At 24.0% G+C, this 26810-nt stretch overlaps 1 protein-coding gene across 1 annotated transcript in view; it reads left to right on the top strand.

The window, feature by feature from the left end:
• LOC111626355 (60 kDa SS-A/Ro ribonucleoprotein-like) overlaps nt 1–26810 on the top strand; it is a 66701-nt gene that overhangs the window by 31812 nt on the left and 8079 nt on the right. Inside the window, exons 3-5 of the mRNA XM_023369704.1 lie at nt 7335–7555; nt 11496–11786; nt 26491–26736. Coding sequence (XP_023225472.1) covers nt 7335–7555; nt 11496–11786; nt 26491–26736 — 758 coding nt within the window. The remainder of the gene's footprint in view (nt 1–7334; nt 7556–11495; nt 11787–26490; nt 26737–26810) is intronic.

Genomic DNA, 26810 nt, shown 5'->3' with positions numbered 1-26810 from the left:
TCGGATAATTGAAAAGTCGGATAACCGAAAAGTATGAAAAAATCCATTATTAGTGTAGTATATTATTATATCCCATGTAATTAGTATATTAGTATATCGCTATTAACCTACTTCGCGTTGAATTTTCCTCCATGTTAAGCCTAACAAAATTTTTTTTTAAATAATAATCGTCGGTATTGTATTGTTAAAAATTATTTTTAAATTATTTTATTGCTCACAAAACAAACAACCACTCATAATTACAAAATTAAGCCTCGTTTAAATACTTGCCTCCCTTTCGTGATCGAGCCAGTGTTGCCAGCTAAAACATGTAAAAGTACTATTAAAGTAGCCAAGACATAGCCAAATATTTTAGCACCACATCACTAGCGGACATTTGAATTTGCTGAATAGAACGCGGTCGGTTAACCAAGGTGACGGTTAATTGGTGGTCGGATAATCGATGCTCTACTGTATAAACAAACTACTAAATATTTTTGGAATGATTTTAAGCAATGTCTAAAATCTTTAATTAGTCTCAAAATTTAGAATCAAAATTATAAAACTTAAAACACATATCATACAAATGCATCTGGCAATTGAATATCTTAGTTTTGAGACTGGTAGCATTTCAATAAATCAGGTTTTAACCAAGGACTTATTTCTTACTACTTATTAAATATATTTTTAAAAGAAAAACCACTACAAAATATAAAATAATAATTTAGTAGGAAAATTTTAATATGCAAATTTATCTTTAAAATTTTTTGCTATTTTATTAAAAATTTGTGTTTTAATGTAACATTTTGAATTAGTTCTTTGAATATTTTAAAATAAATGAATACAATAATAAACTTTCTACAAACCTATAATCAGCATGAAATATGTTCAATTGCTTAGGCTAACGTTTTCAGATCCCACTGGATCCTTCATCAGGCTATGTTCCATTTGTAACGATCCGTTAGAATGCCATAAGCAATTGAACATATTTCACGCTGGTTATAGGTTTGTAGAAAGTTTATTATTATATTCTTCTGGTGTGTGTCTATTATTTATTTGTAAATGAGTACTTTATTTTATGTAGATCTGGACGTGTCTGATTCAAAGACTACCTCTCCATGTTCTTCTACGTAAATTACCCCGATTACATCGCTTGGGCTTTTTGAAAAATAATACAGCTTTATTCAAATCATTTATGGAAAGACTTCGCAGTGAAAGTGCTCTTGCTGATGGTCATTTAGGTCCTATAGAAACATTTATAATTGCCCGTCAACATGATATAAGTGGCAAACTAGATCAAGGGAAACCGTTAACAAGATATAGAAGTTCACAGTTAGATGATGCACTTCATAATCTTCATATGGCATCTTTTAAAGTAAGAATTTTTATGCTAACTTCTTTTTTGAACTCATCACAATTTCAAATTCTGTTCTAAAATAATGCAAAAAAATAATTTAAAAAATTTTATTAATTTTTATTTGTATCTTTTGTTTAATTAATTAACTGCATCTGTTATATTTTAAATGACTGCAAGAATATCAAATATATTCTACTTATATAAGTTTGTTTGTTTTATGAGAAAGATGTGTGTTTTTTTATTCATATGAGTTCAGATAGTCATTGTATTACATTAATTCTTTCAATATACAAATTTGAATTTTTTGTTTTTTGGGCAAATTGTATTTCTAATTATAAATTCATATATTTATTTTAATTTTATTAAAATCTAATGCATTGGCACTGATTACTGCTAAAAAAGTTACTAATTACTGGTATTAATGAATTATGAAATATAAAAAATTAAATATTTTGTAGAAATACTTGTGATAATTTTAATATTTTCTGTGTTTTATAATAAAATTAATATATAAAAACAGTGGCATCAATTACTGATTATATGATAACATCAGCAAGTTTAAGATTTTGTCAGTTGTCACTATGAAAATTTTAAGTATTTATAATAATTTATAATTTTTTAATTTATAATATATAACTTAGTTTAGCAATAAGATATTTCCATTTCATTTATCCTATACTGTATTTTTATTACAAGGAAATCATTGTGTAATTTATGATTTAGTTTCAAGAAAAGATAAATTATTTTAACAATGAAGTTCTTTGCATTTTGTGAGCTGGTATAACTATTAATTTTGAAACCAAAACTAAAAAACTAGATGAGATAATTGATATGACAGGTGTTTTGTGAATATTGATGGTTAATAAACATAAAATTTGCTTAAAAAATGATAATTGGAAGATAGACAAGTCTAGATGGAGTGACAAACCTGAGAGCTAGATGATAAAAATGAATAACATTCGTGATGAAATGCACTGAAGTGAACAGATGAAATAGTTATCAGTAGAGTGGAGAGTATTGGCTTTATACGTTGACAAAACTAGAATATTATGCAGATTACATAATGATTTTAGATAAATTTGACTGTTTCAGAAAAGTTTTTTTTCTGAAACAGTCAAATTTAAAAACTAAGTTTTCAGAAAAACTTAATTTTTTTCATTGATTATTTCAAAGTTTTTATTTTCTTGTTTTTTTAATAAAGTTCAGGAATTTTAATGCTTTTTCTTGAGCATACCTCACATTTTCATACCTCTGGTATTGAAATGTAAAATCTCTAGGGATGTCTGATTGGAGAAGGAGAATATTTTTTGTTTGGCTTTTCTGACTTATACCAAGATTTCCAACTTTTCAGAATTGAAATTTTATACAATGTAAGATTTTGCAATTAAGTTCCAGATTATATGACCTTTAAAAAAATTCCATGTTAGAGCAAAACAGTTTTTAATATTGTTTGAATGATTGTTTTTAATCTCTGAAAAATATTAATTTTTGCACTTGAGCAGAATTTTATTTTTTATTGACACATTTTAATTTGCTGTCATTATTTTTTCTTGTTTTTGTTATTTTATCTTCAAATTATATATCTTTCAATATTGATTTGATTTCGGTAAACAAGAAGTACTCTGCAAGAGATTGCCCCCTGTTGTTTACTTTGAAGATCAAGGTGATCATCCCATGTTTAGAATTTACACTGATGGTTCTAAGATGAGTGGCGATGTGGATGCCGCTTTTGTAGTTACTCCGACTTAGTCCACGAGCTTCATAACACTTGCTTCCATCTAGGTATACACAGGCAGAAACTGTAGCTATTTATATGAACTTAATTCACATTAGGCATAGGAAGGACAAAAGACACTACTTCAAAAGACATTTATTCTGACAGTAGGATAGCTTTACACAGGATTGCAAAGTCTGATAGTTGCTTAATACTCATCCATCTCATACACCACATTCTTAGACACTTAGACAACAACATTAGAATAGATTTCCAATGGGTCCTGGGTCATGCGGGGGTACTCGGCAACGAGACCACTGATCGTCTTGCCAAACAAGCTGCAAAGTCTTCAGTCACTAGTACTTTCAGTTCATTCTTACCTCATACATCAGCAATCATGTCAAGAAGCAAATCTTTATTCTCTGGCAAGATAACTGGAACCATGACACCACTAGTAGGCTCACCTATACTTTCATCTCCAAGGTTTACACTACTGCAATTTTTTGCCACTTTTAACCTAGTTACACCCTCACTCAGCTACTTACAGAACAGGGCAACATTAAGCAATACTTGCATAGATTTAACCTTGGGGACAATCCACAATGCGATTGTGGTATTCAGGAGGACCAAACACCACTTCACTTAGTTTTTTGCTGCAATAGGTACAGTAAAATCACATTATGGATAGTTTAATGAGAGCTGTTATTCTTGAAGGGTGCAACTGGCCTTGCAACCTGCATCAACTTATCCACACACATAGAATGTTCCATCATTTACTCACATTTATATTCCTTAGTGGGGCTCTTGAGAGCACTCATTCCGGGGGCACAGATGGCAACTAGCTTTCCCTTGCTTTGTTTCAACTGTTGGTATATAGCTACCTTTCAACTTTGTAATTTAATTCTTATTTTTTGCCTTCTTTTTCAGACTAAATTCAGTTAGTCCTAGTTCTAAGTTAGATTAGGGACTCTTAGCTTGGTTTCCGGTTAGGTTATGATAGATTAGGTTAAATTAGATTAGGGTTTGTTAGCTNAGGAAGACTGAACTATGACATGACCCAGGAGCCAGGAACACGATGAGAGAGATATAGCAACCCACAGAGAATCACCGGCAGTTGTAGACCCAGGTAGACCATTTTATCCTTTTGCACAAAGATGCCGAAACACATGAAGTCATGGGTGTTGAAGGAAAGGGATTGGGATGAGAATGAGCCGGGGATGTTTGGTGATCATAGCCAAGACAGGCAGGAGGATTGGTCATGAGGAGAAGGTGATCAGATCTTCAGGCGCAGGGTAAATGCATCTAAAAATGAACCGTGAGATGAACTTGAAAAGCTAAGACTGCGGGCCAATATAAGAAAGTCTGAGAACGAGTTAGAATGGGATAAGTTGCGTAAAGAGACCTGGAACTTGGAGGACAGTACCACCATGAGAAATTTTGACAATTGATCATGAAGTGAAGGTGACTGGATTGTTGGGACGGCAAACTCGATGAGGTACGAATTACGAGATGAAAAAGAAGAGTTAAAGGTGCAGATTGAACTCATGAAGTCCAAGTTAAAGTGGGAAAAGATGTATTACGAGTCTCAAAACTCTGCAGATAGGAACGCCAAGGAAAATTATGATGGTCAAACGTGAGGTGAAGGTGATCAGACCTTTGGGGACAAAGCAAACTCAACGAGGAATCAATCACTAAGTGAACTTGATGAGTTAAGGCTGCGGGCTGAAAGCTCGAGAGAGAAAGAAAAGGCGAGTTTTGATTTGAGAAAAACAGAACTTGTATTAGAGCAGGAAAAACAGCACTTTAAGACACGGAACTTGGCAGACCGAGTCATCAGGAAAGGTTTAGCTGATCCGGTGCAGAAGAGACAACAGACACTGTCCAGATGGCCAGGAGAAGGGGAATTGCTTTTATGGGGCCGTACAGATACCCACGAGGTCTCAGAGCCATGATGAAGGCAGAGAGTACTGAGCACAGTAGCGAGGGAATTCGGTGGGATGAGTAACGAGGCTAGATAGCCTCGACTTGTTGCTATGGGAAAGCCAAGGCTGAAGACAGAGCAAGGGAAATTGTGTAATAAGACGCAGAACTCTGCATCTCATTACCAAGAGAAAGGTTGACTATTATACACAGGGAGTTCAAGGGACACTGCCCAGACTATGAGGAGGAGAGAAAACGTCTTCTCTTTCCCACACTAAGGGATTGGTTCTGGAAACCCATGGGGTACCAGAGGGGTCACCAGAGCGGAGCATACTAAGCACAGTGGCAGAGATGATTGAGGAAGTGAGTAATGGGGCTAGGCAAGAGCCACTCGTTACTAAGGGAAAGGTGATAGAAATGGGAGACAGCTTGACAATGAGGGCAGGGATAGATGACTGACCCTCAGCACAAGAATCTGGAAAGATAATGGAGGCGAGTAGATTAATCAAGAACATTGAAGCAGACAGTGAGATTGCAACAGAACAGGCGGACTTGAGGAAAAAGCAGTGCACAGCCCACTACTACTTACAGGTGCAGCCCGAGGAGGATAGGGTAGAAGATACAGCACTAATTGGGAAGATGCATTCTGATAATGAATCAGATGACCATCAGGAGGGATTGGCCGCAATAGAACAATGGGCGCACAAAGATGATTATGAGGTGAGGTTAGAAGACGAAGGGACGAAGTCAGTTACTATAGATAAGCTTTAGAAGTACCGTAACTAAGCCTGGTTACGATACTTCTGAAGTACTAACATAGTATCAGCTTCAGGGAGATAGTAGAGACTCCTTCAATACAGCAGTCAGACGACCGAGGGCAGGAAAGTGGAAAAACTAGCAAAGTTTCGCTAGTTTTTCCTTTGTTTGTGGCACAGGATGACCTTCGTAACACTTTTAAGGAAAATCATTAGGGGATTCAGTTAGGCTTTTTGGGCAATGGGCAAACACAGTCTTGGTAACTGTCTCACTAGTTCAGAGGGAGGAAGGCAGTGGGAAGTCCCATAGAGCTCAGAGAGCAACTCGCAGGATCACTTACAAGCTCAGAAAGGCAAGGGAGACAGCTGACTTAGCGGGAGGAGAGAACCGACTCGCTGCCGTAGTGGATGTGGGAGCGGAGATAGCAGATCTTGGGGAATCAGGAGGTACTGCTGTATTTGCTTAATATGATTTTGATATATTCAGTAACATCAAGAAATTTATTAATCACATTAGGCTAATATCAGATGAGCATGATTTTATGTCTGTCATTTTTCATGGACATCATGGGATTGCATAAAATCTATGGGAGTGATCAGACAGACGCGGACGTGAAAAATTACGTTGTATGGCATTGATGGACAACGTGATGCTACTCACAAAAATATAGGCAAAGATTAGTGATTACGCTCCAACATAAGAGTGTAAGGGTATTTACAACAACACTAATATATTTTAACTTAATTTAAATAATCAGAAATTTCATCCAGAATGTGTTCTTGCTGATGGAAGTCTCTCCTAGAGTTTTGAGCATATCAAAGATGATTATATTTGAATATATCTATTACAGATAATTCAACCTTCTTAGAAGTACTGTACAGTTCAGATATTGTACTGTACTCATAAAAACTATCTGACTTGCTGATGGGAGTTGTGAAAATGTATCGGCCTTTTAACCAGTTTTAATATTTATCAATACAAAAAAATAAAATTTTTAACAAATTATACTCATCTGGCTTTCAGACTATTATACAGAAATTAAACTTCAATAAATGTTAAAAAGATATATTTTTAAAGTTTTACTATATTTAATAATTTCATTTTAATGTAAAATCAATTTGAATTTGATAATTTTGCTTATAAAAGTCTTAGAAAGATTCTAAATTTTGTATAAACTATATATTATCAATGATACTGCAGTGGGTTCTGTATCAAAAAGTGAAAGTTTCTAGGAGAACCAAAAAAGTTGATTTTATTTACTTAAGTCTTATTGTCAAGGAGAGAGTTTCTTCATTTCTATTGGTTCCTTACTTACAACCTTTTGTAAGATGTTAAAGTATTTTGATTACAATAATATCAAAATTGAATATTTTTGACAAATGACTGATGATATGTCAGTTGTAGAATAATCAGATTGAAAAGAATAATTTACATTCATTTAAGATTAAAACCCATATAATATATATACAATTAATTTAAAATTTTTCATTTTTGTTTAAATACATAAATTTGAACATTTACCTTTTTTATTTATAAAGTTTTTACAATCCATAATTTTGAATTATTTTTAATATAATAAGTATTAATTAAATGTATATTTTTATTTAGCTTCAGCAGCTGTGGTTAAATATGTTGTCAAGGGTATAGAATCTACTCAAAAAGAATTTGGAGTTGATGGTGCAAGTTCCGAGGTACAAGAAATAATGACTTACTTGAAAGCTGTTCATGAGTTAAAACATACGACTGATGAACATGTAGCAGCTCGATTAATTGAAACACACGATTTAAGTTTTGAACATATTCCTACTCCCCTGCTCAAATCCAAAGAGGTACAAAAATAGAAATTATTTTTTTTATTTAAAGATTAATGAAAAAATGTGTGTATAAAATAAAATAATTTACATTATATACAGGGTGGTTATAATTAAAGTTGCTCTACTCAGACCTATCTAGAGCATGTTCTCGTGGATGTATTTTGATGAAACTTGATATGTTATATGGACCATGGGGAAAAGAAAAATGCAAAAAAAAAATATTTAGTTTGAATTTTTACCACTAGGTGAAAAAATGGCACACAAAGAACAAGAAACACAAAATGGAAACACGCAAAAGGTTTTTATTCACAACATTTGTTCAATGTGCAATCCATTTGCATCAGTCATGTGTTCAAAATGCCTTACAGCATTGTAAGATGTTTTGAACATGTAGTTCAAAACATGACTGATGCAAATGGATTGCACATTGAACAAATGTTGTGAATAAAAACCTTTTGCATGTTTCCATTTTGTGTTTCTTGTTCTTTGTGTGCCATTTTTATATTTAGTGGTAAAAATTTGAACTAAATATTTTTTTTGCATTTTCCTTTTTCCCATGGTCCATATAACATATATACAGTAAAATCTGTCTTTGGCAGCTGCCCATGGTTCCTTCAAAAAGTCGTCTTTTAGACAGATGGTTGTCCAATACAGGTGGTGCTGTAATACTGTATTTCCGTACATGTTTTGTGCACTTTTTAGCTATTTCTACTAAGCAAAACTCAAGGTGAGCAAAAGTAAGCGAATTTTTTCAACGATAGGGCTATATTGGTATTGTATTATATTCTTATTGATTTACAGGAGTCATCTGATTTTATAAGACAAATTTAATACCAACATTTTAAAGATTAATACAATAGTCGCATATGCTTGATTATAATGCACACTTTCTTTTTTCCGACTTAATTAATTCGACTTGGTTGTTTTCGTTCACTCCTCAGTTACGTGTATTACGTCATCGATATACAAGCACGTCATATCTATACATCACTTTGGTTTTGGTATTCATTAGTTTAATCATATTTTAACTTTAAAAATACTGTCTTTTTTAATCTATATACTGTATATATAATTGAGACAGGTTAATAATAATAATAATAATAAATGCAGAGCCCAAATGGTTAGGAGTTGAAATTTGGTACAGAGTTAGGGTACATCACGAAAACGCACACTAAGACGGGATTTTTTGAAATTCTTCCCCACGGGGGAGAGATACCGGATTAAGGTTTTGACAATGGAAGTATTAAGTAACAATGAAAGAGTTAACAATGGAAGTGCTGAGAGAAAGCAACATGCAAGATTTATAGACACAAATGCGGATTTGCATTTTTGCGAGAAATCGAACATATTTTTAGACTTATCTAAAAATTTTCTAATTAGTCTGAAAACAGGGGGCCCTAATTCTTGCATTCTTTGAAAACAGGTAAGATTGGCCATAATGTAATAATCTTAACCTTTGCTATTGTTAACCTGAGGCTTATCTGCTAGTATTTAATATTTTCTTAAGAAAATATTAAATACTAGCAATAAGAAAAATTGTTAATTAATAATAAAACAATTTTATTATTTTTTCTCATTATACGATTTCATTACATTGTCATTGCGATTGTCATTGCGGAATCAAAAAAGAAAGGTTGCCTGTAAAACTGATTTTTGCATTAATGCGTTTATTGTTTTTTGAATATTTTGCGTGCAAAAATTACTTGGATATTATTTTTCTAAAAATATCGTGGAAATAAGGTAGGTTGATACAGAAACTATTTATCGCACATGTACTATATGTGAGCTTCAAAATAAATAAATAAATAAATAAAAATAAATTTTATCAAACGATGAGATCAGCCGATTAATTGTATTGTGTACAATATTTTATACCCCCAAGGAAAATACTGTAGGTCTATGGTAAAATAAATTTTGTTTTTCCACAGTTAAACTTCGCCACTAATTGCTGTTGTGATAACTTTAATACGATCTTCTAACGACAGTACTTTGCATTTCTTTTGTTTTTCAGACAATTTTGAACAAATTGAAATGAATTTCCTTTGGCGCTAAACTAATTCATTAACACTTGCACCTAATTTCAAGGGTGAGAGAAGTGCCCGAGGTGGGATTGAACAAGAGTTTAGACTAATTCATTATATTAGGAAGGGTGAAACATTGTTGAACAATAATTTAGACCAGATATATTTGCAGAAGTTGTTGCTTATTACAGTTGTTGTATGTTGTTTCGGACCAAAAATTGATGCCTGTGGTTGCATTACACAGGTGGTCATTTAATTAATTAATACAGGTAAATTATATGAAGACTCTATGGATAAATTATTCTGTGTCAGAAATTTTTGACCGTTTTGACAGGTGCCCATCGAATGCAGGTGGTCGCCTAAGTAGTTTTCACTGTACCAAGTTTCATCAAAATACGTTCACGAGAACAAGCTCTAGACAGGTCTGAGTAGCGCAACTTTAATTATAACCACCCTGTATATTGAATTTTTGAAAAATATTTTTTTAAGAATCATTTTAATGATTAAACATTTTCAAAGGCTTTTGTCTTTAATGTCAACCCAAGCTACAAAACCAATTTGTATGTTAAAACAGTAGTATATAAATAACATTGCTAGACCCAATATACTAAAGTTATTAAGAGATGGCACCTAACACCTCTCTCTAGTGCCAAATTGGTTGCATAAGTTATCTAGTAATTAGCTGTATCTAGCCTGATAGAATTTGGCATTGGTTGGAGTCTAGCTTTAAAGCAGTAGTATGTAATCTAATTTACAAATATTCACAGTGGTTAAGTTCCATCTAAATTTCAATTAAATGTGTTTAAAATTGTATTTCATTATACATTTTGAACTACAGTAGAGCATCGATTATCTGACTCAATTGGGGACTGGGGTTGGTTGGATAATTGAAAAGTCGGATAACCGAAAAGTATGAAAAAATACATTATTAGTGTAGTATATTATTATATCACATGTAATTAGTATATCGCTATTAACCTACTTCGCGTTGAATTTTCCTCCATGTTAAGCCTAACAAAATTTTTTTTTAAATAATAATCGTCGGTATTGTATTGTTAAAAATTATTTTTAAATTATTTTATTGCTCACAAAACAAACAACCACTCATAATTACAAAATTAAGCCTCGTTTAAATACTTGCCTCCCTTTCGTGATCGAGCCAGTGTTGCCAGCTAAAACATGTAAAAGTACTATTAAAGTAGCCAAGACATAGCCAAATATTTTAGCACCACATCACTAGCGGACATTTGAATTTGCTGAATAGAACGCGGTCGGTTAACCAAGGTGACGGTTAATTGGTGGTCGGATAATCGATGCTCTACTGTATAAACAAACTACTAAATATTTTTGGAATGATTTTAAGCAATGTCTAAAATCTTTAATTAGTCTCAAAATTTAGAATCAAAATTATAAAACTTAAAACACATATCATACAAATGCATCTGGCAATTGAATATCTTAGTTTTGAGACTGGTAGCATTTCAATAAATCAGGTTTTAACCAAGGACTTATTTCTTACTACTTATTAAATATATTTTTAAAAGAAAAACCACTACAAAATATAAAATAATAATTTAGTAGGAAAATTTTAATATGCAAATTTATCTTTAAAATTTTTTGCTATTTTATTAAAAATTTGTGTTTTAATGTAACATTTTGAATTAGTTCTTTGAATATTTTAAAATAAATGAATACAATAATAAACTTTCTACAAACCTATAATCAGCATGAAATATGTTCAATTGCTTAGGCTAACGTTTTCAGATCCCACTGGATCCTTCATCAGGCTATGTTCCATTTGTAACGATCCGTTAGAATGCCATAAGCAATTGAACATATTTCACGCTGGTTATAGGTTTGTAGAAAGTTTATTATTATATTCTTCTGGTGTGTGTCTATTATTTATTTGTAAATGAGTACTTTATTTTATGTAGATCTGGACGTGTCTGATTCAAAGACTACCTCTCCATGTTCTTCTACGTAAATTACCCCGATTACATCGCTTGGGCTTTTTGAAAAATAATACAGCTTTATTCAAATCATTTATGGAAAGACTTCGCAGTGAAAGTGCTCTTGCTGATGGTCATTTAGGTCCTATAGAAACATTTATAATTGCCCGTCAACATGATATAAGTGGCAAACTAGATCAAGGGAAACCGTTAACAAGATATAGAAGTTCACAGTTAGATGATGCACTTCATAATCTTCATATGGCATCTTTTAAAGTAAGAATTTTTATGCTAACTTCTTTTTTGAACTCATCACAATTTCAAATTCTGTTCTAAAATAATGCAAAAAAATAATTTAAAAAATTTTATTAATTTTTATTTGTATCTTTTGTTTAATTAATTAACTGCATCTGTTATATTTTAAATGACTGCAAGAATATCAAATATATTCTACTTATATAAGTTTGTTTGTTTTATGAGAAAGATGTGTGTTTTTTTATTCATATGAGTTCAGATAGTCATTGTATTACATTAATTCTTTCAATATACAAATTTGAATTTTTTGTTTTTTGGGCAAATTGTATTTCTAATTATAAATTCATATATTTATTTTAATTTTATTAAAATCTAATGCATTGGCACTGATTACTGCTAAAAAAGTTACTAATTACTGGTATTAATGAATTATGAAATATAAAAAATTAAATATTTTGTAGAAATACTTGTGATAATTTTAATATTTTCTGTGTTTTATAATAAAATTAATATATAAAAACAGTGGCATCAATTACTGATTATATGATAACATCAGCAAGTTTAAGATTTTGTCAGTTGTCACTATGAAAATTTTAAGTATTTATAATAATTTATAATTTTTTAATTTATAATATATAACTTAGTTTAGCAATAAGATATTTCCATTTCATTTATCCTATACTGTATTTTTATTACAAGGAAATCATTGTGTAATTTATGATTTAGTTTCAAGAAAAGATAAATTATTTTAACAATGAAGTTCTTTGCATTTTGTGAGCTGGTATAACTATTAATTTTGAAACCAAAACTAAAAAACTAGATGAGATAATTGATATGACAGGTGTTTTGTGAATATTGATGGTTAATAAACATAAAATTTGCTTAAAAAATGATAATTGGAAGATAGACAAGTCTAGATGGAGTGACAAACCTGAGAGCTAGATGATAAAAATGAATAACATTCGTGATGAAATGCACTGAAGTGAACAGATGAAATAGTTATCAGTAGAGTGGAGAGTATTGGCTTTATACGTTGACAAAACTAGAATATTATGCAGATTACATAATGATTTTAGATAAATTTGACTGTTTCAGAAAAGTTTTTTTTCTGAAACAGTCAAATTTAAAAACTAAGTTTTCAGAAAAACTTAATTTTTTTCATTGATTATTTCAAAGTTTTTATTTTCTTGTTTTTTTAATAAAGTTCAGGAATTTTAATGCTTTTTCTTGAGCATACCTCACATTTTCATACCTCTGGTATTGAAATGTAAAATCTCTAGGGATGTCTGATTGGAGAAGGAGAATATTTTTTGTTTGGCTTTTCTGACTTATACCAAGATTTCCAACTTTTCAGAATTGAAATTTTATACAATGTAAGATTTTGCAATTAAGTTCCAGATTATATGACCTTTAAAAAAATTCCATGTTAGAGCAAAACAGTTTTTAATATTGTTTGAATGATTGTTTTTAATCTCTGAAAAATATTAATTTTTGCACTTGAGCAGAATTTTATTTTTTATTGACACATTTTAATTTGCTGTCATTATTTTTTCTTGTTTTTGTTATTTTATCTTCAAATTATATATCTTTCAATATTGATTTGATTTCGGTAAACAAGAAGTACTCTGCAAGAGATTGCCCCCTGTTGTTTACTTTGAAGATCAAGGTGATCATCCCATGTTTAGAATTTACACTGATGGTTCTAAGATGAGTGGCGATGTGGATGCCGCTTTTGTAGTTACTCCGACTTAGTCCACGAACTTCATAACACTTGCTTCCATCTAGGTATACACAGGCAGAAACTGTAGCTATTTATATGAACTTAATTCACATTAGGCATAGGAAGGACAAAAGACACTACTTCAAAAGACATTTATTCTGACAGTAGGATAGCTTTACACAGGATTGCAAAGTCTGATAGTTGCTTAATACTCATCCATCTCATACACCACATTCTTAGACACTTAGACAACAACATTAGAATAGATTTCCAATGGGTCCTGGGTCATGCGGGGGTACTCGGCAACGAGATCACTGATCGTCTTGCCAAACAAGCTGCAAAGTCTTCAGTCACTAGTACTTTCAGTTCATTCTTACCTCATACATCAGCAATCATGTCAAGAAGCAAATCTTTATTCTCTGGCAAGATAACTGGAACCATGACACCACTAGTAGGCTCACCTATACTTTCATCTCCAAGGTTTACACTACTGCAATTTTTTGCCACTTTTAACCTAGTTACACCCTCACTCAGCTACTTACAGAACAGGGCAACATTAAGCAATACTTGCATAGATTTAACCTTGGGGACAATCCACAATGCGATTGTGGTATTCAGGAGGACCAAACACCACTTCACTTAGTTTTTTGCTGCAATAGGTACAGTAAAATCACATTATGGATAGTTTAATGAGAGCTGTTATTCTTGAAGGGTGCAACTGGCCTTGCAACCTGCATCAACTTATCCACACACATAGAATGTTCCATCATTTACTCACATTTATATTCCTTAGTGGGGCTCTTGAGAGCACTCATTCCGGGGGCACAGATGGCAACTAGCTTTCCCTTGCTTTGTTTCAACTGTTGGTATATAGCTACCTTTCAACTTTGTAATTTAATTCTTATTTTTTGCCTTCTTTTTCAGACTAAATTCAGTTAGTCCTAGTTCTAAGTTAGATTAGGGACTCTTAGCTTGGTTTCCGGTTAGGTTATGATAGATTAGGTTAAATTAGATTAGGGTTTGTTAGCTTTAGTCATCTAGTTAGGTTTGTCCTAGGTTATGATAGGTTAGTTTAGTTAGTGAGTAAGTTAATGTTTAAAAAAATAAATAAATAAATAAAAATTTTGGGTCTTGCTCGTTTTTTCTCTGTCGGTCCATTCATCTCATTTAGTTTGTCATTGTATTCATTTGTTTTTCACACTATCTGTCTAGCTGTTAAGTAGTATTAAGATTTGCAATTGTGTTCAGTTTTATTAATATTAAGTAGATATAAGTCTTCTTGCTAACAGCCACTTGGCACTAACTTCTGCACTTAGCTATTTGTGGCGGCACTCAATTATTGATGTTCTGTACACTTGGGTTTTCTTTTAGATCCTTCTGGGGACTATGGCCTTGCAGCCTAAAAACTGTATGCTAACATCAAACATAGAGGGTACTGTAGCCATATGTATGCCATTCAGAGGGATCCTACCTTTCTCTACTGTCTATCTCCTCCCTCCTCCTTCTCCACCCCTTTCCCTTACCCTCTTTTCTGCTGGCTAAACATCTCGTGTATGGCTGATATCTTTCTTGTTTGTTTGTTTGCAAGAGATAACTTGAAATAAGGGAAATGGTTAGTTGTGCAATTTCATGTTTTGTTAAAAATCTTCAGAACAATCTTACAACATGTTTTGACCAGCATAACTATAATGTAATAACTAAAAACTGCAACAGTAAACTGCATTGTTCTTTAAGGTATCTCAAGTGTCTGAATATCTACTGTTGCAGTTTTTATATTGTAAGATTTTATTCTGAAGATCTGCAAGAATGATGCAAAGTTTGCCTGTGAAAATTTCTTAATCATCACCAAGAATAAAACATTCATTGTTCTGTAGCAAGCACAACAGTAAATTGTTTTTATTTGACAAATACTTTTTTGAATAAACAATCCAAAATTTTTTAAGTCAAAATTGATTGAATTTTAGAGATACTGTTGATTATTCTTTGCTATATTTCTTTGTTTCTGAATAATATTGAAGATTATCTAGTTTTATCACATCGTTTATGATCTTTTAGTAAATTTTCACAAGGAAATCTATAAGCTATAATTACAGTAATGAAAATGTGCCGACTTATCACTTCTAGTAATTAACATGTTCAGTACTGAAGATGATTTGGAGCAGTCTACACTGCCTCATTCAATATGCTGAGGATGCTTACAGAAGTCCTTAAGCTTTTTAAAAATTTGCCTGAGTGATGATATAATCTTTTATTTATAAGAAAGAAACTTTATTTTTATAGTTTACTTGTATACTTCTAAAATATGTTTCATAAAAAGAAAGGTCAGTTGCCAAAAAAGTGTACAGGTATACCTTGAGTTATGTTGTTTTCAATTATACGTCATTTGTCAAAAAATATATGGAAAAATAAAAATCAAGTTTAAGTTATTTTATTCGACTGCCACAAATACTGAAGTTGTAATATCACTAGAAAAGCATTAAAGCACATAAAATCATATTAAAATATACATTTACAGTAAATGTTAATATAATCATCATAAATCCTAGAGAACGAAACATGAAAACATCTGTGTTACTCTGTTGTGGTCTTATTTAGCGGTCTTTAAGAGCTCAATATTGGCATTTTCCATTGTAGTTCCAATATCTACTGTTTGGTGTTATTGTCAGTGCCACTTGATGTTGGTAAATTTAACATAAATTAGTTTGTTATTTACTATTGCAAAATAATTTAAATAACTGTATTTGTTATTTAACCTTACAAATCATCATATTTTATAATGTCTTAGAGCAAACCACATTCACAAATAGTCTGCGATGTACTGTAAAACATCACCAAATTGTAAACATGTACATTTACAAGTATGTACTGTACGTACATGAAATCGTAAATTTAGATTACTTTTTCTGTACTATATTAAAAACTAAAATTGATTTGTTTGTAAGCTTAAAATAGATTCTTATTATCCATATATTATTAAAAATGCATTTATAAATAAAATACAGAACTGGGAATGGTTATTTGTGTTTAGCCTAGTGACAAGTAAATTCGGAGACAACTAAATTCGACTTACATCATTTTTCGACTTAAGTCGCCTCTCCTGGAACCAATTACTGACGTAAGGTGAGGTATACCTGTATGGTCTTAGAACACAAATAATTAATGGTGATCCTTTTTGGGCAGTTTTGTCTTCAATTTTATTAAACAATAAATTTAATTTATTGTAATTATAATGACCAATGTAATTTTTCATTTTTCTCACTAGCAATACTGCCACGGCTCACTTTTCTCACCATGTCATTCACCGGTGCAGGGGTTAGCATCTTCACCTATCAAACGGAAGGGTTCCGGTTCGCACCTCGTTGATGTTTTTTNCTAGTATTTAATATTTTCTTAAGAAAATATTAAATACTAGCAATAAGAAAAATTGTTAATTAATAATAAAACAATTTTATTATTTTTTCTCATTATACGATTTCATTACATTGTCATTGCGATTGTCATTGCGGAATCAAAAAAGAAAGGTTGCCTGTAAAACTGATTTTTGCATTAATGCGTTTATTGTTTTTTGAATATTTTGCGTGCAAAAATTACTTGGATATTATTTTTCTAAAAATATCGTGGAAATAAGGTAGGTTGATACAGAAACTATTTATCGCACATGTACTATATGTGAGCTTCAAAATAAATAAATAAATAAATAAAAATAAATTTTATCAAACGATGAGATCAGCCGATTAATTGTATTGTGTACAATATTTTATACCCCCAAGGAAAATACTGTAGGTCTATGGTAAAATAAATTTTGTTTTTCCACAGTTAAACTTCGCCACTAATTGCTGTTGTGATAACTTTAATACGATCTTCTAACGACAGTACTTTGCATTTCTTTTGTTTTTCAGACAATTTTGAACAAATTGAAATGAATTTCCTTTGGCGCTAAACTAATTCATTAACACTTGCACCTAATTTCAAGGGTGAGAGAAGTGCCCGAGGTGGGATTGAACAAGAGTTTAGACTAATTCATTATATTAGGAAGGGTGAAACATTGTTGAACAATAATTTAGACCAGATATATTTGCAGAAGTTGTTGCTTATTACAGTTGTTGTATGTTGTTTCGGACCAAAAATTGATGCCTGTGGTTGCATTACACAGGTGGTCATTTAATTAATTAATACAGGTAAATTATATGAAGACTCTATGGATAAATTATTCTGTGTCAGAAATTTTTGACCGTTTTGACAGGTGCCCATCGAATGCAGGTGGTCGCCTAAGTAGTTTTCACTGTACCAAGTTTCATCAAAATACGTTCACGAGAACAAGCTCTAGACAGGTCTGAGTAGCGCAACTTTAATTATAACCACCCTGTATATTGAATTTTTGAAAAATATTTTTTTAAGAATCATTTTAATGATTAAACATTTTCAAAGGCTTTTGTCTTTAATGTCAACCCAAGCTACAAAACCAATTTGTATGTTAAAACAGTAGTATATAAATAACATTGCTAGACCCAATATACTAAAGTTATTAAGAGATGGCACCTAACACCTCTCTCTAGTGCCAAATTGGTTGCATAAGTTATCTAGTAATTAGCTGTATCTAGCCTGATAGAATTTGGCATTGGTTGGAGTCTAGCTTTAAAGCAGTAGTATGTAATCTAATTTACAAATATTCACAGTGGTTAAGTTCCATCTAAATTTCAATTAAATGTGTTTAAAATTGTATTTCATTATACATTTTGAACTACAGTAGAGCATCGATTATCTGACTCAATTGGGGACTGGGGTTGGTTGGATAATTGAAAAGTCGGATAACCGAAAAGTATGAAAAAATACATTATTAGTGTAGTATATTATTATATCACATGTAATTAGTATATCGCTATTAACCTACTTCGCGTTGAATTTTCCTCCATGTTAAGCCTAACAAAATTTTTTTTTAAATAATAATCGTCGGTATTGTATTGTTAAAAATTATTTTTAAATTATTTTATTGCTCACAAAACAAACAACCACTCATAATTACAAAATTAAGCCTCGTTTAAATACTTGCCTCCCTTTCGTGATCGAGCCAGTGTTGCCAGCTAAAACATGTAAAAGTACTATTAAAGTAGCCAAGACATAGCCAAATATTGTAGCGCCACATCACTAGCGGACATTTGAAATTTGCCGACTAGGACGGTCGGTTAACCGAGGGGTCGGTTGATCGGGGGGCGGATAATCGAGGTTCTACTGTATNTTTTTTTTTTTTTTTTTTTTTTTTTTTTTTTTTTTTTTTTTTTTTTTTTTTTTTTTTTTTTTTTTTTTTTTTTTTTTTTTTTTTTTTTTTTTTTTTTTTTTTTTTTTTTTTTTTTTTTTTTTTTTTTTTTTTTTTTTTTTTTTTTTTTTTTTTTTTTTTTTTTTTTTTTTTTTTTTTTTTTTTTTTTTTTTTTTTTTTTTTTTTTTTTTTTTTTTTTTTTTTTTTTTTTTTTTTTTTTTTTTTTTTTTTTTTTTTTTTTTTTTTTTTTTTTTTTTTTTTTTTTTTTTTTTTTTTTTTTTTTTTTTTTTTTTTTTTTTTTTTTTTTTTTTTTTTTTTTTTTTTTTTTTTTTTTTTTTTTTTTTTTTTTTTTTTTTTTTTTTTTTTTTTTTTTTTTTTTTTTTTTTTTTTTTTTTTTTTTTTTTTTTTTTTTTTTTTTTTTTTTTTTTTTTTTTTTTTTTTTTTTTTTTTTTTTTTTTTTTTTTTTTTTTTTTTTTTTTTTTTTTTTTTTTTTTTTTTTTTTTTTTTTTTTTTTTTTTTTTTTTTTTTTTTTTTTTTTTTTTTTTTTTTTTTTTTTTTTTTTTTTTTTTTTTTTTTTTTTTTTTTTTTTTTTTTTTTTTTTTTTTTTTTTTTTTTTTTTTTTTTTTTTTTTTTTTTTTTTTTTTTTTTTTTTTTTTTTTTTTTTTTTTTTTTTTTTTTTTTTTTTTTTTTTTTTTTTTTTTTTTTTTTTTTTTTTTTTTTTTTTTTTTTTTTTTTTTTTTTTTTTTTTTTTTTTTTTTTTTTTTTTTTTTTTTTTTTTTTTTTTTTTTTTTTTTTTTTTTTTTTTTTTTTTTTTTTTTTTTTTTTTTTTTTTTTTTTTTTTTTTTTTTTTTTTTTTTTTTTTTTTTTTTTTTTTTTTTTTTTTTTTTTTTTTTTTTTTTTTTTTTTTTTTTTTTTTTTTTTTTTTTTTTTTTTTTTTTTTTTTTTTTTTTTTTTTTTTTTTTTTTTTTTTTTTTTTTTTTTTTTTTTTTTTTTTTTTTTTTTTTTTTTTTTTTTTTTTTTTTTTTTTTTTTTTTTTTTTTTTTTTTTTTTTTTTTTTTTTTTTTTTTTTTTTTTTTTTTTTTTTTTTTTTTTTTTTTTTTTTTTTTTTTTTTTTTTTTTTTTTTTTTTTTTTTTTTTTTTTTTTTTTTTTTTTTTTTTTTTTTTTTTTTTTTTTTTTTTTTTTTTTTTTTTTTTTTTTTTTTTTTTTTTTTTTTTTTTTTTTTTTTTTTTTTTTTTTTTTTTTTTTTTTTTTTTTTTTTTTTTTTTTTTTTTTTTTTTTTTTTTTTTTTTTTTTTTTTTTTTTTTTTTTTTTTTTTTTTTTTTTTTTTTTTTTTTTTTTTTTTTTTTTTTTTTTTTTTTTTTTTTTTTTTTTTTTTTTTTTTTTTTTTTTTTTTTTTTTTTTTTTTTTTTTTTTTTTTTTTTTTTTTTTTTTTTTTTTTTTTTTTTTTTTTTTTTTTTTTTTTTTTTTTTTTTTTTTTTTTTTTTTTTTTTTTTTTTTTTTTTTTTTTTTTTTTTTTTTTTTTTTTTTTTTTTTTTTTTTTTTTTTTTTTTTTTTTTTTTTTTTTTTTTTTTTTTTTTTTTTTTTTTTTTTTTTTTTTTTTTTTTTTTTTTTTTTTTTTTTTTTTTTTTTTTTTTTTTTTTTTTTTTTTTTTTTTTTTTTTTTTTTTTTTTTTTTTTTTTTTTTTTTTTTTTTTTTTTTTTTTTTTTTTTTTTTTTTTTTTTTTTTTTTTTTTTTTTTTTTTTTTTTTTTTTTTTTTTTTTTTTTTTTTTTTTTTTTTTTTTTTTTTTTTTTTTTTTTTTTTTTTTTTTTTTTTTTTTTTTTTTTTTTTTTTTTTTTTTTTTTTTTTTTTTTTTTTTTTTTTTTTTTTTTTTTTTTTTTTTTTTTTTTTTTTTTTTTTTTTTTTTTTTTTTTTTTTTTTTTTTTTTTTTTTTTTTTTTTTTTTTTTTTTTTTTTTTTTTTTTTTTTTTTTTTTTTTTTTTTTTTTTTTTTTTTTTTTTTTTTTTTTTTTTTTTTTTTTTTTTTTTTTTTTTTTTTTTTTTTTTTTTTTTTTTTTTTTTTTTTTTTTTTTTTTTTTTTTTTTTTTTTTTTTTTTTTTTTTTTTTTTTTTTTTTTTTTTTTTTTTTTTTTTTTTTTTTTTTTTTTTTTTTTTTTTTTTTTTTTTTTTTTTTTTTTTTTTTTTTTTTTTTTTTTTTTTTTTTTTTTTTTTTTTTTTTTTTTTTTTTTTTTTTTTTTTTTTTTTTTTTTTTTTTTTTTTTTTTTTTTTTTTTTTTTTTTTTTTTTTTTTTTTTTTTTTTTTTTTTTTTTTTTTTTTTTTTTTTTTTTTTTTTTTTTTTTTTTTTTTTTTTTTTTTTTTTTTTTTTTTTTTTTTTTTTTTTTTTTTTTTTTTTTTTTTTTTTTTTTTTTTTTTTTTTTTTTTTTTTTTTTTTTTTTTTTTTTTTTTTTTTTTTTTTTTTTTTTTTTTTTTTTTTTTTTTTTTTTTTTTTTTTTTTTTTTTTTTTTTTTTTTTTTTTTTTTTTTTTTTTTTTTTTTTTTTTTTTTTTTTTTTTTTTTTTTTTTTTTTTTTTTTTTTTTTTTTTTTTTTTTTTTTTTTTTTTTTTTTTTTTTTTTTTTTTTTTTTTTTTTTTTTTTTTTTTTTTTTTTTTTTTTTTTTTTTTTTTTTTTTTTTTTTTTTTTTTTTTTTTTTTTTTTTTTTTTTTTTTTTTTTTTTTTTTTTTTTTTTTTTTTTTTTTTTTTTTTTTTTTTTTTTTTTTTTTTTTTTTTTTTTTTTTTTTTTTTTTTTTTTTTTTTTTTTTTTTTTTTTTTTTTTTTTTTTTTTTTTTTTTTTTTTTTTTTTTTTTTTTTTTTTTTTTTTTTTTTTTTTTTTTTTTTTTTTTTTTTTTTTTTTTTTTTTTTTTTTTTTTTTTTTTTTTTTTTTTTTTTTTTTTTTTTTTTTTTTTTTTTTTTTTTTTTTTTTTTTTTTTTTTTTTTTTTTTTTTTTTTTTTTTTTTTTTTTTTTTTTTTTTTTTTTTTTTTTTTTTTTTTTTTTTTTTTTTTTTTTTTTTTTTTTTTTTTTTTTTTTTTTTTTTTTTTTTTTTTTTTTTTTTTTTTTTTTTTTTTTTTTTTTTTTTTTTTTTTTTTTTTTTTTTTTTTTTTTTTTTTTTTTTTTTTTTTTTTTTTTTTTTTTTTTTTTTTTTTTTTTTTTTTTTTTTTTTTTTTTTTTTTTTTTTTTTTTTTTTTTTTTTTTTTTTTTTTTTTTTTTTTTTTTTTTTTTTTTTTTTTTTTTTTTTTTTTTTTTTTTTTTTTTTTTTTTTTTTTTTTTTTTTTTTTTTTTTTTTTTTTTTTTTTTTTTTTTTTTTTTTTTTTTTTTTTTTTTTTTTTTTTTTTTTTTTTTTTTTTTTTTTTTTTTTTTTTTTTTTTTTTTTTTTTTTTTTTTTTTTTTTTTTTTTTTTTTTTTTTTTTTTTTTTTTTTTTTTTTTTTTTTTTTTTTTTTTTTTTTTTTTTTTTTTTTTTTTTTTTTTTTTTTTTTTTTTTTTTTTTTTTTTTTTTTTTTTTTTTTTTTTTTTTTTTTTTTTTTTTTTTTTTTTTTTTTTTTTTTTTTTTTTTTTTTTTTTTTTTTTTTTTTTTTTTTTTTTTTTTTTTTTTTTTTTTTTTTTTTTTTTTTTTTTTTTTTTTTTTTTTTTTTTTTTTTTTTTTTTTTTTTTTTTTTTTTTTTTTTTTTTTTTTTTTTTTTTTTTTTTTTTTTTTTTTTTTTTTTTTTTTTTTTTTTTTTTTTTTTTTTTTTTTTTTTTTTTTTTTTTTTTTTTTTTTTTTTTTTTTTTTTTTTTTTTTTTTTTTTTTTTTTTTTTTTTTTTTTTTTTTTTTTTTTTTTTTTTTTTTTTTTTTTTTTTTTTTTTTTTTTTTTTTTTTTTTTTTTTTTTTTTTTTTTTTTTTTTTTTTTTTTTTTTTTTTTTTTTTTTTTTTTTTTTTTTTTTTTTTTTTTTTTTTTTTTTTTTTTTTTTTTTTTTTTTTTTTTTTTTTTTTTTTTTTTTTTTTTTTTTTTTTTTTTTTTTTTTTTTTTTTTTTTTTTTTTTTTTTTTTTTTTTTTTTTTTTTTTTTTTTTTTTTTTTTTTTTTTTTTTTTTTTTTTTTTTTTTTTTTTTTTTTTTTTTTTTTTTTTTTTTTTTTTTTTTTTTTTTTTTTTTTTTTTTTTTTTTTTTTTTTTTTTTTTTTTTTTTTTTTTTTTTTTTTTTTTTTTTTTTTTTTTTTTTTTTTTTTTTTTTTTTTTTTTTTTTTTTTTTTTTTTTTTTTTTTTTTTTTTTTTTTTTTTTTTTTTTTTTTTTTTTTTTTTTTTTTTTTTTTTTTTTTTTTTTTTTTTTTTTTTTTTTTTTTTTTTTTTTTTTTTTTTTTTTTTTTTTTTTTTTTTTTTTTTTTTTTTTTTTTTTTTTTTTTTTTTTTTTTTTTTTTTTTTTTTTTTTTTTTTTTTTTTTTTTTTTTTTTTTTTTTTTTTTTTTTTTTTTTTTTTTTTTTTTTTTTTTTTTTTTTTTTTTTTTTTTTTTTTTTTTTTTTTTTTTTTTTTTTTTTTTTTTTTTTTTTTTTTTTTTTTTTTTTTTTTTTTTTTTTTTTTTTTTTTTTTTTTTTTTTTTTTTTTTTTTTTTTTTTTTTTTTTTTTTTTTTTTTTTTTTTTTTTTTTTTTTTTTTTTTTTTTTTTTTTTTTTTTTTTTTTTTTTTTTTTTTTTTTTTTTTTTTTTTTTTTTTTTTTTTTTTTTTTTTTTTTTTTTTTTTTTTTTTTTTTTTTTTTTTTTTTTTTTTTTTTTTTTTTTTTTTTTTTTTTTTTTTTTTTTTTTTTTTTTTTTTTTTTTTTTTTTTTTTTTTTTTTTTTTTTTTTTTTTTTTTTTTTTTTTTTTTTTTTTTTTTTTTTTTTTTTTTTTTTTTTTTTTTTTTTTTTTTTTTTTTTTTTTTTTTTTTTTTTTTTTTTTTTTTTTTTTTTTTTTTTTTTTTTTTTTTTTTTTTTTTTTTTTTTTTTTTTTTTTTTTTTTTTTTTTTTTTTTTTTTTTTTTTTTTTTTTTTTTTTTTTTTTTTTTTTTTTTTTTTTTTTTTTTTTTTTTTTTTTTTTTTTTTTTTTTTTTTTTTTTTTTTTTTTTTTTTTTTTTTTTTTTTTTTTTTTTTTTTTTTTTTTTTTTTTTTTTTTTTTTTTTTTTTTTTTTTTTTTTTTTTTTTTTTTTTTTTTTTTTTTTTTTTTTTTTTTTTTTTTTTTTTTTTTTTTTTTTTTTTTTTTTTTTTTTTTTTTTTTTTTTTTTTTTTTTTTTTTTTTTTTTTTTTTTTTTTTTTTTTTTTTTTTTTTTTTTTTTTTTTTTTTTTTTTTTTTTTTTTTTTTTTTTTTTTTTTTTTTTTTTTTTTTTTTTTTTTTTTTTTTTTTTTTTTTTTTTTTTTTTTTTTTTTTTTTTTTTTTTTTTTTTTTTTTTTTTTTTTTTTTTTTTTTTTTTTTTTTTTTTTTTTTTTTTTTTTTTTTTTTTTTTTTTTTTTTTTTTTTTTTTTTTTTTTTTTTTTTTTTTTTTTTTTTTTTTTTTTTTTTTTTTTTTTTTTTTTTTTTTTTTTTTTTTTTTTTTTTTTTTTTTTTTTTTTTTTTTTTTTTTTTTTTTTTTTTTTTTTTTTTTTTTTTTTTTTTTTTTTTTTTTTTTTTTTTTTTTTTTTTTTTTTTTTTTTTTTTTTTTTTTTTTTTTTTTTTTTTTTTTTTTTTTTTTTTTTTTTTTTTTTTTTTTTTTTTTTTTTTTTTTTTTTTTTTTTTTTTTTTTTTTTTTTTTTTTTTTTTTTTTTTTTTTTTTTTTTTTTTTTTTTTTTTTTTTTTTTTTTTTTTTTTTTTTTTTTTTTTTTTTTTTTTTTTTTTTTTTTTTTTTTTTTTTTTTTTTTTTTTTTTTTTTTTTTTTTTTTTTTTTTTTTTTTTTTTTTTTTTTTTTTTTTTTTTTTTTTTTTTTTTTTTTTTTTTTTTTTTTTTTTTTTTTTTTTTTTTTTTTTTTTTTTTTTTTTTTTTTTTTTTTTTTTTTTTTTTTTTTTTTTTTTTTTTTTTTTTTTTTTTTTTTTTTTTTTTTTTTTTTTTTTTTTTTTTTTTTTTTTTTTTTTTTTTTTTTTTTTTTTTTTTTTTTTTTTTTTTTTTTTTTTTTTTTTTTTTTTTTTTTTTTTTTTTTTTTTTTTTTTTTTTTTTTTTTTTTTTTTTTTTTTTTTTTTTTTTTTTTTTTTTTTTTTTTTTTTTTTTTTTTTTTTTTTTTTTTTTTTTTTTTTTTTTTTTTTTTTTTTTTTTTTTTTTTTTTTTTTTTTTTTTTTTTTTTTTTTTTTTTTTTTTTTTTTTTTTTTTTTTTTTTTTTTTTTTTTTTTTTTTTTTTTTTTTTTTTTTTTTTTTTTTTTTTTTTTTTTTTTTTTTTTTTTTTTTTTTTTTTTTTTTTTTTTTTTTTTTTTTTTTTTTTTTTTTTTTTTTTTTTTGTATACATTCTCCTATTCTGAGAACACATGTTAACTTGTTATCATTTACATATTTTGATCATGTCTGCACAGTATATAATTGTGAGCTCTCAGGTTGAGGGCGATTATTCTCTGGCACTGCAAGCTGCAGTGGTTGTATGTTCTGTGAGTGAATAAACACCTCTTTGTGTTCCTAATGACTGGTTGCTGTTTGTCTACGCAACAATATTATCAGTCAATAAGATTGTACTTAAATACCAAATGATCATAATTAAATTTTTCCTAGTTTTAGCAGTTCAAATGAAATCAAATCCAGAATGGTGACATTTCTGTAAAACAAAATTAGTACCAAAACTCGCCCACTATAGTGCTTTTAGAGTTGCTAACAATGAAAAAATAGTTGCCTTTGCATACGCATACATGTTGCATTCAAGTTCTGGGTATGAAAGTGGCCACAGCTGTTGAACTGTTGTGGAATCATTGAAAATTTATCAAATTTATTTATTTTATCTATTTTTATACATCAAATTTGGCAATGTCTCAAAGGCAATATATGCCATCCCTACAACAAATAACAAAAACATATAAAAACTCATGAAATAGTAAATATTTTTTGGAATAAAGCATTTTTTTTAGAAATGGGAGAAATTGAAGAATAGAATATCTTCAATTTGTGAAATCATTGAAAATTGGTTACCTGTTTTATGAAAATTGCAATGCTGCAGCTGCACTATGAGCTGTTGTCATTGACTCTTCGTGTTCTCAGAAGAATGACCACACAATGTGAGAAAACTCATCGTCGACCACATTGAACTTGTAGTTCAATGGGTCAAGGATACAAACCTAACACTTCACAAGTTATTGAAGATGCAAGTGAAGATTGGAACAAAACATTACTGAAAAAAATGGCTATTGATAACATTGAATTGCTTTTATGCTTGTTTCATATATATTTGCTTATTGAAAATAAAAATTTAAAAAGAATTATGATAGTTTTATGATCAGAATTAAAATTACATTCTTTGTAGTTGAAATGTCTAATTTTGCTCTTAAACTCCAGAAATTTTTCCAATTGGTGATGAATATTTTTTTGCAGTAAAGAATTTAGTTCATAAGCATGGCTGTATATTTACAAAACAGAAAAATTTGTTAGAAGCTATCACTGCTAATGCAATATTAACTCTAATTTCCACTTGTCACTAGCAATTTGTTCTATATAAACTAGGCTTAAATATTATGAAATTAACGTGATATTGATCTTTTTTATTACAATTTTTAATTTTATAATTATCATGAGTTTTATTCTATTTATTAATAAATTAAAACTTACTATTATTTAGATGGTGCCCTCTACAGGAAAACGCTACCTAGTTGCAGTTGATGTTCGTAATCCAATGGATCATAATAGAATAGTGATTGGTGGAGTTAATTTATCACCATCTGATGCATCTGCTCTTTTAATAATGGCATTGGTTAGGGCAGAAGGCCAGAATGTTGCAGCTGTTGCTTTTTCTACAAAAGGGATGGCAAATATTGACATTAACAATAAAATGACTCTTAGTGATATTTCTTGTCGTATGAGAGAGGTAATTAAAAATATTTTTAAATATAAATTTTAATTATTTCTATATTTTTATCTTTATTAATGCTTCATGCTTTT

The sequence above is a fragment of the Centruroides sculpturatus genome, unplaced genomic scaffold, assembly GCF_000671375.1.
Source record: "Centruroides sculpturatus isolate CEXI.00-Female unplaced genomic scaffold, Cexi_2.0 scaffold26, whole genome shotgun sequence".
Taxonomy (NCBI): domain Eukaryota; kingdom Metazoa; phylum Arthropoda; class Arachnida; order Scorpiones; family Buthidae; genus Centruroides; species Centruroides sculpturatus.
Note: the sequence above shows the minus strand (reverse complement) of the source record. Positions and strands in the feature narration are given on the sequence as shown.